The 18,153-nt window shown below is 27.9% G+C and overlaps 2 protein-coding genes across 2 annotated transcripts; one reads left to right on the top strand and one right to left on the bottom strand.

Annotated features, from left to right (window-relative positions):
- On the top strand, window positions 1-5,497 carry LOC119681293 (mitochondrial pyruvate carrier 2-like). Its single transcript, XM_038094441.1, has 4 exons — window positions 1-86; window positions 156-317; window positions 386-426; window positions 5,238-5,497. Exons 2-4 carry the CDS (start codon window positions 158-160, stop codon window positions 5,478-5,480), a joined length of 444 nt encoding a protein of 147 aa, XP_037950369.1. The 5' UTR covers window positions 1-86; window positions 156-157; the 3' UTR covers window positions 5,481-5,497.
- Window positions 5,498-7,664: 2,167 nt separating this feature from the next.
- Window positions 7,665-14,837, bottom strand: LOC119683043. Its single transcript, XM_038096642.1, has 2 exons — window positions 14,550-14,837; window positions 7,665-8,436 (listed from the first exon to the last, which is right to left on the bottom strand). The coding sequence occupies exon 2, from the start codon at window positions 8,391-8,393 to the stop codon at window positions 8,010-8,012; it is 384 nt and encodes a 127-aa protein (XP_037952570.1). The 5' UTR covers window positions 8,394-8,436; window positions 14,550-14,837; the 3' UTR covers window positions 7,665-8,009.
- Between the last annotated feature and the right edge of the window lie 3,316 nt (window positions 14,838-18,153).

Below are 18,153 nucleotides of genomic sequence, written 5' to 3' on the forward strand. Positions count from 1 at the left end.
TGTTGTGTGCTAATATTTTTTTGTTACTGTTCCACTTTGTCAGACCTACATTGTCTGCTCATGATTCAGTTGTGAATTGTGTTTCGGTACGTGCGTAGTTTATTTATACGTTGTGTTTATTTAATATAAATAATTTAATAATTTCAAATAAATAGAAATGGCATCAACGACTCCAAGCCCTGCTGGTGCTCCAGTACCTCCACCTGTATCAGCTTCTACGGGAAAAGGCTTACCAAGCCGTGTGTATAATGGATTAATTGGCAGTGTTGATAAATATGTACCAGCGAAATTGCGTCCATTGTGGGTGCATCCTGCAGGTATGCGTTATTGATTTTTTTCTTAATAATTTCAATATTATAAATGCATTTCTTACCCTATCTTATAGGTCCTAAAACTATATTTTTCTGGGCACCAATATTTAAGTGGGTGAGTGTTTCGTCAGTTATGCGCGCCATTGTTGTTGTTCTGCTACTTACATAACTGTTAAATTTGCGTCGCACGAAATCTGTGTCTAATATAAATTTGATTACACTTTTATCTCGCCAGTTTCTTTTTTTTTCTATTTTTTTAATTTTTTTTTCGATTCGCTTTACTCTTACTTCACGGTTACACAGCGGATTTGTCGTCTGTCAAAGTGATTGCATAAAACTGATTAATTAATCATTGCTGTCAAATTAAAAAGAAATTCAGTGCTTTAGCATAATTCAAAAAATACTAAAAGCTTCAGCTAAGCAAAAGTAAATAAATAGAATTATATACAAACATATATATATTTATATACATACATTTATGTACGAAAATAATGTAATTAACTCACTTCCAATAAAAAAACTTACGAAAACTCGAGGACTCAAGAGAAGACGACCCGTGGATCTTGTTTAAAATAATATCTTCAATAAACTCGACCTTATTATTGAATAAGTTGTCGACATAAAACTTTCCTCCACCATATGTAAACAAGTGCTTAAGAAAATTTATGTGCAAAGAAAGGCTTACTCTAGTACATTACTCTAGTGAAAAGCAGCATATATCATAATTTTTGAAATCAAAGATAAAGCACAAAAGTAATTTAAATATCATATACATATATTTTTATAAAATGTGTAGTTTTTATTTATATATGTATATTATTATATAATTATTCATGTATACATAAATACCATTAAACTTTTATTGTGCAACGTAGCGATACTACTTTAAAACAAAGATAAAAAACCTCAAAATTTGATAAAATATTTAAGCCATACATTAAAAATGTCAGACTTCAATTCATATCAATTGCAAAGTTAAGCCCTTCACTTCACTCACGCATGTAGTCAATGCTTATAACATATCAATAAACTTAAAGTGCTATTTAACAGCAACAAATTAAAAGTTAAAAATGCTGTAATACATAGGTTGCTAACCCATGCGGATGAGTGATGATAGTTTTAAAGGAGAGGAAATTGTTTAAGAGTAAGAATAGATTAGAGATAGATGGGAATTAAATTGATTTTAATTTTTTTATATTGATTTAAATCAATTTTACTGAATAATATTTGTCATGCCTTATTAAATGAATACAAACTTTTACTGTCACATACGACCGCTTGATATTATATTGTATACCTATTTATCGAGTCCATAATGAATATAGTAATCGTCTCTTTAATTGTTATTGTTGTATTGTGGTGACCTGTGGCAATCTACTAGTATTCCCTTTTGGGAAAGATGAACGGCACTTTGTAGACAAAACTGACCAACTGTTTCAAGACGTAGACCCTACCATTCCTGGAACCTCACTTTAATTAATAATATGTTGTTGTAATCGCTTTCACAGAGAGGTAACCCAGTTTGTTAAATCTCTGACTAGAGTTGTGATGCTCTTTGTCTTTTAAGTTAATACTCTTAACCGAATCAATGCTGTAATCGATAGATAATTGTTACTTTTGTACCCAAAGAGGTTGTTATGGAGTAATCTCTTACAATAGGATATAGAATACAGATATAGGGAACCTCAACACATTCTTTTATTACTTTCAAATTCTCCAACTTTTTATAGTGGCTATTTGCTTTATGTATATTTTATTAAATTTATTTTTATTCTACAGAACAAATGTTTTCAAACTATATATATAAATTATTTTATTACCAATTATCAATTATTTATTTCTTTATTAAATATATGTTTTACACTACAGAGCCAAAATTGAACTGAACTCTTTCATATGTGAGGGAGCTTTTTACAACACTCTCACCTGAGAGCTTTTAAACATAATTCATCGGATATTTTTATTTAAACATAGAAGTGTGGCTCATTACGTGTTAACTTATATTATTATAATGCAACCTTTTCACGAAATGTTTAGAATTCTTTGGGGAACATTCAAGGCTCTTCTGGTCTCAAAGTTTGAGAATTTCTGTTATAGACTCATGCTTCACTGAAATATAAGTGAATATTTATTGTCATATCTACTGACTCATCTAAACTGTTGATTCCTATTAATTCTTAATAATCTACTGTGTACTTAAACTTAAGATCAATTAAGATTTATAAGATATTAATAATTGTAATTGTAACAATAATGATTAAGTCTTTGTATTGTTCGATCATACCAATTAGTTCTTAATTATACAGTAAGCGATGTAAATGCCATTTATTTAGCTGTCTACTTAAACTTTTGCTGATAACAGTCTTATTCATTAACTTTTTTTTTTCATTTTAAACATCAATTAAAAATATATATCGTAATAGTGGAGTAATAGTAATAACTGTAACAATAATGATTGAATCTGTTTATATCAATTATATGCCATATCAATTAATTGTTAATCCTGAAGTAAACGATAGTAAACAGTACCATTATATTCTAAATATCAGAATATGAAGAAACCCTTTATTTATGCTTGCGTCACCAAATTCTATCTAAGTATCCTACATCTGATCTTTACATAAACTTTACAATCAAATAGAAAATGAGTGGATGCCTCGTCACACTCTAGATATATATGCTATTATGCTATAGATAAACCCAATAAAAAGGAACAGAAACATAATGATAAAAATATTTCTAAATTACTTAAAATTTAAAAATTTTAATATTAATCTTCTTTGGTTATGCTTACATATACAGATAATAGAGTTTATTTAAGTTATAGAAACAAAAAGGCGGAGACCAGAGCTATAATCAAAGTAATTTACACAGAAAATTTAGTGAAATTTTTTAGCTTCTAAATTTATGGAAATTTTAAATTAATATCTTTTTTATAAACTATAGCTTAACATGAACGTTTAAATATTGACATTTCAACATATTTAATATCCGAATCTCCTCCTCCAGTCAATTTTATATAAAATAACTGCTTTGAATATTACAATACTTTATACCCGAATATACTTAACTTTATAGTATTTTTAAATCAAATTTAAGTGCCAATACCCTGTTTAATTTATTAATAATATTTTTTCATGATAAAAATTTTACGCTTAATCAAATTAAATATTTGTTTATCATTCTTTTTTTTAATCGAGCCATTCACCGTTTGTAAACACTCAGAGATTTTATTATTAGAACTTATTGTTGATATTTTTATGGAACTCGAACTGTGCATAAATACGTACACATATATGCACTATTACTTATAAAAATGAATGAAATAGAATAATATAAATACACAGATAAACAATTAATTGGAAATGATGTTGATATATCAATTCCACTTATATGAGTTTACCGGGTCATATGTACATTCACTCGAAAAATGAATTTAATTAAAAGTTATTCTCTTAACACATATTAGTATACATATTTATATTGCATTTATCGAGTATTCCGAACTTTTATATCTATTATCATGCATAACCTGGACTAATATAGAAATCATAATCTTTATTAAAACAGTTCTTAAAACAAAGTATTCATTCTTTTGTTATTATATGCAGAAATAATAGTGTTTGTTATATGCTCTTTATATTTTTAGTTTATATATTTAGGCTCAAGGTAATATTAAAATATTTTTAAACTAAGCTGCCTTGTATATTATACGACGCGGCTATCTCTGGTTCCATATCTTTTATAAACAAAATAGAAATTACTAACTTATCTAACTAATGTAAACCTAAAACTATAATGAAGTTAAACCGTAGTTACTGCAGATTCATTTATCGGTTAATTTAAGATAAGTATAGAATTATAGAAGCTTTCTTTGCAATTTTAGGGTCGCTATAATGGTCAGACGTAGCACATAACTTTATATAATATTAATATTTGTAAATGTAGACATAAATTTAACTTAAATTAATTTCCATATATGAACACAGTACTTTCAAAAGTCTTACCAAACATGACAAATATGACTTGGCTCAAATACAATCAGAAAATAATAGATTTATTGATTGTTTTTGTTTGCGTTTCATTATTCAATATAATTGCCTTTACGACACTGCTTTCTAGGTAGTAATATTGACCAGATAAGAACTTCAACGGCTATTGCTGTAACTATGAAATAGTTAAATATCAAAAATGCAACTCTTCTAAACTCTAACTACCCGGCATTTGCCTGGAAGCGTCAATCCAAAATGCGTTCTCCTGTCCTCAAATGTCTATCCGCTATTTCCAATGTAGCTCAGATATATATATGTGTGTATATGCATTGAAACTATTGCTGGTTTTATTATAATGACTCTTTGATTTAGGGACTCACAATATAGATATATTTAGCTAAGATTACTGAACTCTAAAAACCTTTTTATAGTGTCACCTTTTTAAATATTACAATGGCCCTAATTATTTACAACTAATTTATTTTCGTCTCCTGCACGACAAAGTGTCACAAATACCTTATATTTACCATCGTTATTTTTATTGGCCTATATGATGGCGCCTCCTATCCAATTGCACCCAAACTAGGCACTAGCACTTTCAAGAAAAGAATGGCGATTTTTCACCGAATTATAAGTTCAGTAAATTATTTTAATAGACCAGCAAAGGAACTAATAAATAATATATATGTACAAAATATATATTTAACTATGATTTACTATATATCAAACGTTCTATTCCTCTTAAATACTTACAGTTTAGTTAAATACTCAAACTCAGGAAATTCGATAGTTCCTTATTTTTTTTAAAATCAATTTTACTTTTTTATTTGAAGGTCCCTGTTACCAGTGGTACTTAACTTGTATTTTTATAAAAATATATATAAATATCTATATAAATAAATAAGGATTGTCACTTATTATGGTTTTTTTTCAGGGACTTGTTGTTGCTGGTCTTAGTGATTTGGTGCGTCCAGCAGACACGTTATCAGTACAACAGTGTGGTGCCTTGGCAGCAACTGGAATAATTTGGTCACGTTATTCTTTAGTTATCATTCCAAAGAATTGGGGTCTATTCTCAGTCAATCTCTTTGTCGGCCTGACTCAATGTGTACAACTGGCTCGTGCCTATATGTATCAAATGGAACAAAAGAAACTACAAGCAACCGCAGAATTATAAAACTGTCTAATGTTACGGTAAAATAAGATATACTTAGAAATTTATTGATAAAAAAATCTATTTTGTTTTCTATATTTTCTATTTCAGAAAAACTAAATCTGATTATATTTGTAAAATATGTTGAACGTTGTTATATAGTTGAAGTAAGTGGTGCTAACTACAATGAAGTGATATATTATATATACCATAATTTTTTTAGTAAATTGATTTATTAAAATGTACACTAATTTGAAAAATATCAAAAGCACAATTTTATTTGACCTTATCTTTAAGTACTCTGTTGTAAAATATATTTTATGCAATTAATTAGAAATAAAAACGAATTTATTAAACTTTAACAATATTGCACTTATAAATTTTTATTGCTTAAAATGTTTTTTATAGCAGTAATTTAGGCAATGGTTGATTTAAGCAATTCCAGATAATAATTGTAATCTTAACTTTTATGCCAGATTTTAGGAACGCCATCTCAGAACTTCTTATCCACACACACGACCAAGCACCACCTCCACTTTCATCATGGACCTATCAAACGCATTCTTGATATAGGCTATAACAACTTTTATGGGGTCTTGGATTTATAGCAAAAGCTAGTTGATTATTATATCTAACTGTAGCGTCCTTGCTTTGCACACATATATAGCTATTGTAATAAACATAATAAAACGCCCTAATAAATATAGTCTTATACATTTTTTACTCGGGGTTTCCTTGATAGTCTTTTACTTTTGAGAAGTTTGATCTTTAAATAATAAGCAATAACTATTCGATTTTAATAATTCAATTATAATAAAATTCATTACCCAATGATTCTAATGAATATGCAGTAATAATAATAATTATTATTATTCAATTATAATAATAATTATTATTATTCAATTATAATAATAATTATTATTATTCAATTATAATAATAATTATTATTATAATAGAAATATTATAATTTAAAATATAATAATAATTAGTATTATTCAATTATAAATAATTATATTATTCAATTATAATAATAATTATTATTATTCAATTATAATAATAATTATTATTATTCAATTATAATAATAATTATTATTATTCAATTATAATAATAATTATTATTATTCAATTATAATAATAATTATTATTATTCAATTATAATAATAATTATTCAATTGATTCGAAGGCCTCCACAGCCAATATTTTCTTATCTGTTAGTTTTAGGTTCTGTTAAACCTATATAAACATATGTTTAACATATATCCTATGATATAAATAAATTACATTATTTAATAATAATTAAAAGTATCCTACCATAATTATCATTTTTAAATTATAATTATAATAAAAATAATTCAATTATAATAGTATATTCTATAATAAAAACAACTATTTAATAATTAAATTGAGTCGACGCAAAAAAAGGCTTCTATGAAACCCGTATATTTCTATTCTTTCGTTCTACCGTTATATTTTATTAATAAATCAATAAGGTTATTTAATATTCTAATATAATATAATAATAATATATTATTATTCAATTGTATTAATAATAATTATAATTAATTAATTGTAATAATAATTATTATTCAATTACAATAATAGTAATTATTTAATTGTAATGATTACTCATTTATAATAATTATGATTATTCGTTTATATTAATATTTCAGTAATAATTACTGATTTCGAATTAACCTAAATAAGAAATATATTCATTGGTAACCAAAGGATTTACCTTAGAGTCACTAAGTTACATTTCCACAAAAAAATATCCTTTTACGTACATCTTGACTTGTATGTTTTGATGCATTTAAGAATTACAAAGTAATTTACAATATTCTTTAAATATGGTGTTTAGAGATATCTGGAATTAGGGTTTCGAATCCAAAATTTATATATACAAATAAATAATCCTTTGATCCATGTCATAAAGACATATAATCTCAGATTGAGAGTAGGATAGAATATAGAAAGCTCAAAAAATGATGGAACGTTACTGATCTTTTATTCTATCAATAACTATATAGCATATTATATTCTAACTAAAAATAATAAATAAAGAAGATTTAATACTATAAATACAGGCATAACTAATTAGTTTTGTGGTTCAAGACTTATTTTCCTTCCGACATATCCGCCACCAAAAATATTTTAGTAATAAATTTGGCCAAATTACATCAACTTATTGAAGAAATATTGTATTTCGAATTTATCAAATGAGAACAACTTATTAACACCACAAAATAACTTAAATGTTACTTTAGCTATACATCAGTAATTTATAATCGAGTCTAGATTTAAGAATGTATACAATTTTTATTGGTTAAGTTAAAGCAACAATTCTTAAGAAAAATGTTGTGACATATTGAAATAAAATATAAACATTCTTAGAACAAATTTAAAATTGAATCTTATATAAACGTAAAAATATATGAAACAGAATTAATGACATTATTTGACAAGAGGCTTTAGTGATAAATAAAATATAGGTAGCTTAATATAAGTCGTTATATAAATAAATGCTGCATTAGCTCTGGTTAATGTATTGGCCATTTACCAGAAACCGCCAGATGAGAAGCCACCTGGTGGTATACGTCCACGTGCATTTTGATCATTTGCACCAGCACCATTGCCATTAGCTGCATTGTTAGTGTCTTTTGGCTGATCTTTTTTAGTCTCTGCTGAAGCTTTAGGTTGTTCTTGTTTAGATTGCTCGATCTCGTGTCGTAGTTGCTCGACTTTTTGATTGGGATCAGTAGAACCCATACAAGCATTTAAATTGGAAGAGTTTTGTTGGTTGTATTTTGGACGTGGTGCATTCACTGCTACTTCAGGCTCAGCAAAAATATTTGAATGACCACCACCTGGAGGTTTAAGAACGCGACTAGATGGACGGGCACTACCGGTAAGGCCAATTTTTAGTTCAGTCGAAGTCATTTTTGGTAAGTAGAAAGAAGTATAATTAAAGTTACGTAAATGTCTAAAAAGAAAAATATTTATATTATTGTAGTTTTATATTTATTTAATTCAAATACAAATTTAATACTTAATAATAACTTAATAAATAAAGTAATAGTTATATAAAATTTGAATTTTCAAATATAACAATTTGTGAATTCTTTATAAGAAGAACACAGATTAAATAATAAATATAAATTGTATTATTATATATATTAATCAAACAAAATTTATTTTGTCGTATTTAAAGTAGGCTACATCGAGTCAATACATTATGGTCGTTAAGAGTCGTTAAGTTCTTTGTCAAAAACTATTGTACAATGTTTGGTACGTGCTATCGCAGAACACTCAAAAGCATAATTGCAGGAATAGTTGGTTACAAAAAGCGTTTAAATTTTACATAGTAACACATAGTAGAGTGTTGTCAATTTATAGAAAAAAATTATGGTGTTATTCCTCACACATTTTTCAAAACATAAATGCCCGATACTTTTTACACAGAATCTGTTACAAATTAACATAAACAATTTATAAGGTTAATTTTTTTTGTCGAATTTGACGCGTCTTATGACAAAAAGAAAGCTAGAAGGGTTCGAACAGTAATGAAGAAACAACAAAAAAAAATTTGATAAATTTATTGAAATTTGGCTGACCATACAACGCTATTTATGTAAACAAACAATTTATTTTGATACATAAACGCTGAATTATAAAAAGTATTCATATTTTTTAAAATATGTGAAAATTGCATGATAATAAGAATTTTATATCCTATAACAAAAAATATAATTTCAATATAAAGGCAATATTAAGGAGAGTTCAATTGTAATATTACTCACGGAAATCTATTTTATCGACTTTATCATTAACAAAGAATAACGTTTGATAGATTTTTATGTTTTTATAATATCTATATATATGAAAAATATCTAACGTTATATTTTTTTTTAACATATAGTAATAGACCACTGGGCATGAAAGTTTTATTTACAGTAATTGAGCGTTTAGTATACTTAATAGATTATAAATCTTTGTAGAAAAGCCATTTTACCAGAACTTTACACAAATGTAGAAGGCTACCATTAAAGCGAATAATCATTATTGCCCATGAATACAACCGGATACAAACTATCACTATCCTATTTGGAGTAGATCGAAGATACGAATGCACATTTTCATTCCCATTAAGAACTTGAATCATTGGATATATGTATGTACAGTAAATCGTTATATTTTTATTAGTAAAAGGCCGATTCTTTATAATCGTCTTAGAGAAAATCTGTAAGAAAAAGGCAAGAGTCTATTACCTCTATAAAGATATATACACTTTATATAGTAATAGGTTTTATAACTACTCATATAAAAATGAAAACCTACATATACAAAGTTTTTTTAAATATAACAATTCACAATATTTATAACCAAATAACTTGCCAACGGACAGTCCTCCATGGGTCACGTGCACGACATGATCCCATGCAAAATAGAGAGTGAGAGAAAAACAATATGCTGGGACAAATTTCGTCGTGACAACCGACGCTAACTCTTACCATGACAGCAACACAGTCTATTTTATAAAGAGCTAATAATTTAATTCTTACACTTTTCGATTTTAAGAAAAGGCGTATAATTTTGTAAATATCGTTAACAATTATTATAAGAAAATATAATAACAAACTAAACTTACCCTACTTAGCACTCCTACTTACCCTACTTATAGAATCTCAGAATAATCTCAAGCCGCACGGGGCGGTACGGACATCTTAGATCAGTCATCGAATAATTACGAAGCTTCAGGACTACATAAATTAGTCAATTAGAAGGTTGGGACTCTGAAGAAACCCCCAGCTATCAAAGAGTAAAAGTGCCAGATCCACTAACTCGAAAAAGACTCAACATGACTAACATTTTTATAGCCTCTATGAGTTTTCTACATTTTTATATTGACTTTCAAAATTTAGGCACACCCAAAAAGTAAAAAAGAAGTAGACATTCTACATAACATGCCTTTTCGTCATAGCCCAAAAAAACCAAATTGGACGTGCCCATGACACTTTACCTAACATCGCCCTGTCTCATGCTGGATTCACTCACGCGAGAGTGTTCTTTGTAATTTTAGCTGTCAAAAATTTTCATTTTGCATTAAAACCAACAACAATTGACAGCTAAAATTACAAACAAAGCTCTCGTGTGAATCCACTATTAAGTTTACACTCGAATTTTTTACTACTTCAAACTACACGTGCAATCACATGTTCACTTTACACGTAAAATAATTATATATTATATACGTACGTATACACATATATACATACATATGCAAAGCAAAATTGCTAACTAAACAAAATTTTAACCTTAATGATGCACGGCTAAATCCAAAAGAAAATTAACGACTGCAAAAACTAGAAAAATACACTTACCAGTCCGACTAGACTTTCACAATTTTCTTAAGTTTTCCCCACAACATATACATTCGTACGTACGTACATTACCGGAATACGTACGTACGTTTTCAATTGTTAACATTTGTTGCTTTTAGTTTATATGTTTTTTTTTGTTATTGTTTTGTATATTAAGGAACAACAACAAATAACGATAAAACAGTACTATGTCAAATTACGTGTAATCAATCTTACATATACATATTCATAGGTGACTGCTGTTGTATCTAAATTATATATTTGAAACCCTAATATTTAGTATTAATGACCTCACTTTTTGACCGCCTATAAAAAAAAAGAAATACATGAGTGAAGTGCAATAACTGCTTTAATTGTGCGACCTAGGAAAAGCGAGATTATGGGCTTTAAAAAATTATGTGAATAGGTATTGTAAATAGCACTTACTTCACTTTGCTACCTAAACTTTTCACAAATGGATTTATACACTTGGTACTAAAAATAATGGTATGCAATATATTTAGCTTACATTTATCTTTCATTAATTTGTCAATATTGATCATATAGGATAAATAGATCTCGTGCGAGGCACATTTTAGGACAATTTACAAATTTATTATACTTCGTTTAGTAATCACATGATATAATTATTCTACCATATTTTAGTTTAAAGTGTGGAGTTTTATCAAGGTATTAGGTTAAGTTTTATTAATTACATTTACAGGGCTACGCTGGCAAAAATCGTTTAAACTCTTTCGTAAAATCTTTGTAATATTGACCGAAAGATCCTTTGTAAGATTTTTTCTATTCTGGCACAAAAATCTTTCAAAAATGTTTTATCATTTCTGATTCCTGCTAGAAAACTGTTTTGTTCTATAGTATTTCCTTCGTGGTAAAATCAAAAACAGCTACTAATCGCATTCTCATGCAAGTAAACAATTGAATTTTAATATAAATGTGATGGAAAGCTGCCAGATGATATATGTTCCATTATAATTATTTATACATTTAGTTTTATTTATTTATTTTCTAAATTTAAATCATGTGTTGCAGTGGAATTTTATGGCATTTTACCATAAAACATGTACATTAGGAGCTGTAATAACCAGACGTGATAATATTATAGCAAGTTATTCCGGCAATCATGGTAATCGACAATCTTACTAAATACGATTCTGATTTTTTTAGTTAACAAATGACTTGTATAAAATATGTTACACCATTTGTATCCCAAAATTTTATATATGACTTTATGAAAGGATAAAAGCTGCCGCTAAACAAGTTTGTAAAAAAAAACTTTCATAAAATAGAACAAATATTAGACACGAATTAAATGCACAAATCTTCTTTAACAATAAAACTATGTAGCAATACTAATGTTTTCAAAAGAATTCAATTTTAATTATTATTGTAAAAAATTTAGCATATTTTTACACAAACTCAACCCAGACATGTAATTTCGAAACCTAAGATATAGCAAGATTAAAAAATACCAAATAATGGTTTTGTTATTTCTGTTGCCATAATCTATCAAGTAATATATGCAGGTTGGTAACTACGATCCCACCTATAACGCATTTCTTCGTTCCTTAAAATAATTTCAAAAATAATTTCTTATAAAATATAATACCGGCCTGCAACAAATATATAAGGTTTACCTATGTTGAAGTCAGGAAGCACTGGCAGTAGTGCAAACACATTTGTTGTTAGTATAAAAGTCATTAAAACGCCTGCTAGTGAAGACGTAGTGCCTTATAGTAATAATATACACATGAAGTACACTAAGCAATACTATGTTCTTCAGTAATTAATTGTGCTGTATATTTTAATAATTGTGTTATTTATTCTCATTGTAATAATAAGAAGATAATATGTAGATTGAAATGTTTATAAAAATAATTAATCAGTGATTGCAAATGTTCCTATTACTTAATGTGGCGAATCTAACAATTATAAGTTATTAATAATCTAATAACTAGTTCCATTTCGAATTGTCTAAAAAATTCAATTTCGAATTGTCAACTTAAATAAATCCCTACAGTAAATTAAATTTTATATTTTTTATATTTTTATATTTTTATTATATATATTATGCTATAATACCAATAGTATTACACTAAAAAACCCTATAGTATACGCAACACCATCGTTATTTTTTCAAATTTTTTTTTTTTTGTACATAGTACTTATGTTTAAATAGTTCAAAATGAAATTAATGTTTCTGTACTCTTCAACTCAGCTCGAACAAATTTACTTCGTAATAAAATAAGAAAATAAAATAAGGACAGAAGAAAATACAGTCACCAATTGGTGAATAAATGCACCGTTAGGCTTGAAAATTTCTGAGGAAAATATTTCTTTGCCAAACAATTAAAGAAATTTTCCGTATTTCCGTATCTTTTTTCACAATTGCAGAATTTTTAGAATAAGTTGTGCTGTTTTTTAACTGTACAAAATTTTACAAAAATTTAATTTCTTATCAATATTCAATATAATTAAATATATACAGTGTTGTGCATAACAAAAGCAACCAAAATGATTACATCAAATAAATAAGTTTTTTGTATACTTTTTACTTTTTATTTAAAAACTTAAATACATAGTTTTATTTGTTGTTGTATTAGCTACCATAAGAAAACTACAATTCTTCAAAAGTTATTTAACTTTTATTATTTGAAAAACTCCATACAATTTCCAAATAGCAAAGCGTAGTCATACTTCTCGCGCTAAGTGTATGTAAAATTCGTAAGTACAGACAACAAAGGCAGAGGCAATAGCAAGTACACGACATTGTGGCATCATTCGGCTGAATCATGCACGTACAAGTGGAATAGGTAAAGTATTTTGGTTTAACAGTAAACTAAGAATATAAATGGCAACAACTGCACAAAAGCATATACAAGCACACACACAAACATATAAAGCATACATTGGTTATAAAAAGCTTTAAAGGGAGTACGCACACTGTCGTCTAAAATGGCACTCTAACAAAGCATACATTTTTCCATTGGGTGACTTTTATGGGCTGACTTGACTTCATAGGATGATGAATCACTCTAGCTACTTCACTCTGTGCTATTCCAATATTAAATTAGTGGCAGATAGCCAGACACATTTCAAAAAAAAAAAAAAAATACCCAACGAAACTGCAGATAATTTACCTCATACTTCCAAAAACAAAAAAAAAAGCAACAACTTATTTGTTTTTGCTTTGCCTTTTACAATTACCGTATAGCAGTTGGTATTTTTAGGGTACGCTAACAAAGTGGACTTGCCAATGTTGGTGAAACTGAAACTAGTTCTAACTGGGTAAGAGTTTTGAATAATCTGGTTTAACCAAAATATATGAAATGTAGTTTTTTAAAAATGGACCCACAATGACGGCGCATCAATCTAATTTTTTTTGTTTTTTTCAAATTTTAATTTTGTTACTTATATGATACGTGAGCACATATACAAAAATGTTTTTATAAACAATTTAACATATACATGCAACAATGAGATTTTGCACGTAAAAGATGCAATAAAAATGCACAACTGCCGTCACTCATACAGATTCCATCACACAGAGCGTCTATTTTTATGTATTTCCCTTGGGATCCATGATGTCAGCTGCTCTTTTTTGTCAGTTTTCACTTTTAAGTATTCTTTATTGATTTCTCAAATTGCATTTTTTATTATTGATTATTTACATAACAAAGCAAATTGTATTTTATTTTAAACTTTTTTATATTACCTTTTTATATATTTTTGGCAATTATATTCGACTTGTCAACCACACCTTGCGCACTTCACTCGCACTAAACTCCAATTGGAAAATATACTACTTCAACTCCAGCGGCGACGCAATTACAACTGAAATTTTTTCAAAAGTTTTTAACATAATTGGCGCAGAAGTTTTGACAGTTTACAAACAGTGCTGCTGCTGAAATCCAAAGGAAAAAGTGTACTCGTGTTTTAGACTGTAGTAAAAACAGAGTTACCAGATACAAAAATGTATGATAATGTTTGAAAAGGTATGATTAAGAAAATATTTGTTCGTTTAATTAAACTAAAAAAAAAACTAATTCCGATATACTTTGTTTGACATTCGTATTACATTTAAGTTAGCATTGTTTTGTAACAATTGAAAAAATTATATTTCTTACAATAGGTACTAAGTTAATATCTCTAATATATTATATATTTTATTCAATTGGAAATCTTTTCGAAGCAGTATTTTGCCAACCGGTTTTGTATGTTACCCGAATTGAACCCTCTTCTTTCAATATGGTTTAGCCTTACTAAATACTAATGCATAGTACAGAATAAAAATTTTACTAAGAGTGATACAAAAGAATATTATTAAAGGATAATTTCACAAGCATTACTTAAATCTCAAAACTGATCTAAGTCAATAAATTTGTTAACTTAATTACTCATAAGGGAAATCACCAAAATTTCAAATATTTGTCATATATTTTATAATTAATTGAAGAGAATCATGGTGTTGATATTAATTTAACTGATACTTAAGTGTAAATTGTAAGATTAATGTGAATTGCAACAAATCCAAAGTAATTTGTTACAGTTATATCACAATATCATATTGATATCATATTAATATCATATTACGAGTAATACTTTGCTTATTGTTTTTGTATTTTGTAAAAATTTAAGTTTGAACATATATAAGAAAATTAATAAACAGATCTAATTTCCGTGAAAACCTGTTGACAAATATTTGAATTTTCAATATTTTATGATAAATTGAAGTTGAATTAAGTTTTGGTTGAAAAAAAATAGTAATTTATTAAGTTTAGTTAAGTTAAGTTTAGTAATCACATATTTAAAATAAAAGGAATTTGAATATAAATAATGTATGTTGTATGTTGATTCTTTTTTTCGAGTCAGCGCAACTGGGCACTTTTACTCTTTGATAACTGGGGGTACTACAGGGTCCCACCCATCTCATTGACTAATTTGTATACCTCTCATAAGCTTCATAATTATTCAGTGATTGATCTAAGATCTGCGTACCTCCCCGTGCGGAGACTGATTACTCTAAGATTAGATAGTGGTAAGTAGGATAGCCTGTCAATTTTCACATATTTAAAATAAAAGGAATTTGAATATAAATAACAGCATAATGAATAAAAAGCTATGTATTTAAGAAATGTATGAGCTAGAATTTGCTAGTTTTTTATAAGTTATCATTATTATTAAAGTACACATTAATTTAAATTGAAATATTAATTAATATAATCATTTTCTTCTAATAGCACAGTTTAATAGTTAATCGATATTAAAATATTTATACATATTTACCTTCTCATTATTCAAACTGAACATGATCATTTTGTACTTAATAAACATATACCTAGTTTATAATCTTTTGTAAAACCTACTAGGTTAGGTTAACTTATACCGGCGATCCCTGGATCTATTTAAGCCTATTAGCCCATTGCGTTACCGTATATATAGCAAAAAATCAGGGTCTAAAACCACTTAGAACCTTTAGCTGACATAAGATGCGATTTAGTGTCAGGTCCTGTAATTGGTCCAGGTCTTTAAGAAAGGGGGCTCCTAAAATATTAAGTCATCGCCGTGCATGAGCTGGGCAAAAACTTAGCAGATGTGAGGCACTCTCATCGTCTTCTCCACAGCTGCGGCAGATTTGATTGAAAGGGAGACCTAATCCTCTAGCATGGTTCCCTAGTTTGCAGTGATCTACCAAAAGACCGATATCTCTACGGGGTATCTCATTGAGAATTTTTGATTTCTTTTTTTCGGAACGTGGCCAGATTGCATACAGATGCCTGATGCCTGCATATCGCTGAGTGTTCTCATCTTTTATTAAAGATTTCAGTACAGAAAGAACTGCTACCCTATCTGCCCAGTTAAATATTTGTCATAAATTTGCTATGTTGTTGTTGTGATTTGAGCTAGCGCTATTGCGCACTTTTACTCTATTGTGTCTGGGAGGCTTATCCCTGCCCCACACTAAACTTTAGCTATACTAGAATCATTATCATTTATTTATTTTCTAACTGATGACGGACCGTAGATCAGCATATCTTCCTATGCGTCCTGAGATGGACTTAAGGTTTGTTAGAGCGGCGTTAGGGCTTTGTCCTTGATATACTTTTTCACTGAGTTGATTCTTATACCAGGTTCGCACTATCTCATTTAGGCACTTGTTCATTTATATAAATGAGGAAGCGTTCACATAATAATGAGCTCATTTATACAGCTTTTAGAACTTTTATATGTCAAAAAAGCTATAAATGAACTTTCTTTTGTTTACAAATAAAACAAAGAAAAATTTTGGTATTGTGTAAAATAAATATTTTAAAATGGAAAACGCGGAAAATTTAAAAAACATAATATATAATGTGTGTGAAATTATTAATAATAGAAACAAAGAAAGCAATTTCTGAATATCGTAAATGTCGTGCAATGCACCGAAAAAATATACTTGAAATAAGAAAAAAGCAAATAGCAATACTTTCTACAATAATTGCTAGCAACCGGAGGAAGTGCTGGACTTTGGTTAGTGCCACCAGTAATGATTATTAAATAAAGTTTAAAATTAACATTTTTTTTCAGAAAAGAACAAAGAAATTCTGGGAAATTTTTTCAAAGAAAATTTTCGCATGAGTTTGGAATGTTTTAAGGAGTTATGTGAATTATTAAAAGGACTACAGAAAAAAGATACAACCTTTCAAATTTCAATTTCTTTAGAAAGGAGAATTGCCATTGGCTTGTATTGCCTTGGGTCGTCGGCTGAATACAGAAGCGTAGCAAATCTGTTTGGCGTTGGCAAGTCAACCGTGTGCATTTGCCTGAAATTATTTTGCCACTAAAAATTTAAATATTTAATTGATATATTAAATCATTTATATACATGTTATATATCAATTATATATTCAATTAATAAAAACAGATTGTATTTAATGCTCACTTTTTCAGTGTGCTTGTTTACAGCTCAATTATTGTTTGTTCAAATTTTGGTCATTTCCCTTCAGGGAAATTTTTTTTAAAGGGTTGCATTCGACAATTTTGGTCTAAAATGAGCTGATTTATTGTAAATCATGCTCATTAGTGATTATAATGAGTAAAACAGCCTAAATGAGACAGTGTGAATGTACTATTAGATCTCTATGCATGTCTGTTGTTCTAATATACCAAGGAATCTTAATTAGTCTTCTTAAAGCCAGATTTTGTGCTATCTGTAATTGCTTTATAGCAGTATTTGAGGCTATGCTGTAAGTTACACATCCGTACAGTAGTGCTGGCCTAAGTATTTGAGTAAATAATAACTTTCTATTTTTGAGGTTGAAGTGATTATTATTACACAG

This window comes from Teleopsis dalmanni, chromosome 2, assembly GCF_002237135.1.
Source record: "Teleopsis dalmanni isolate 2A chromosome 2, ASM223713v2, whole genome shotgun sequence".
NCBI classification, from domain to species: domain Eukaryota; kingdom Metazoa; phylum Arthropoda; class Insecta; order Diptera; family Diopsidae; genus Teleopsis; species Teleopsis dalmanni.

Coding starts and splice junctions, on each gene's coding strand:
- LOC119681293 (XM_038094441.1), top strand. CDS start 158: ATGGCATCAACGACTCCAAGCCCTGCTGGTGCTCCAGTACCTCCACCT. Junction 318..385: donor ATTGTGGGTGCATCCTGCAG/GTATGCGTTATT, acceptor CCTATCTTATAG/GTCCTAAAACTATATTTTTC. Junction 427..5,237: donor GGGCACCAATATTTAAGTGG/GTGAGTGTTTCG, acceptor GTTTTTTTTCAG/GGACTTGTTGTTGCTGGTCT.
- LOC119683043 (XM_038096642.1), bottom strand. CDS start 8,393: ATGACTTCGACTGAACTAAAAATTGGCCTTACCGGTAGTGCCCGTCCA.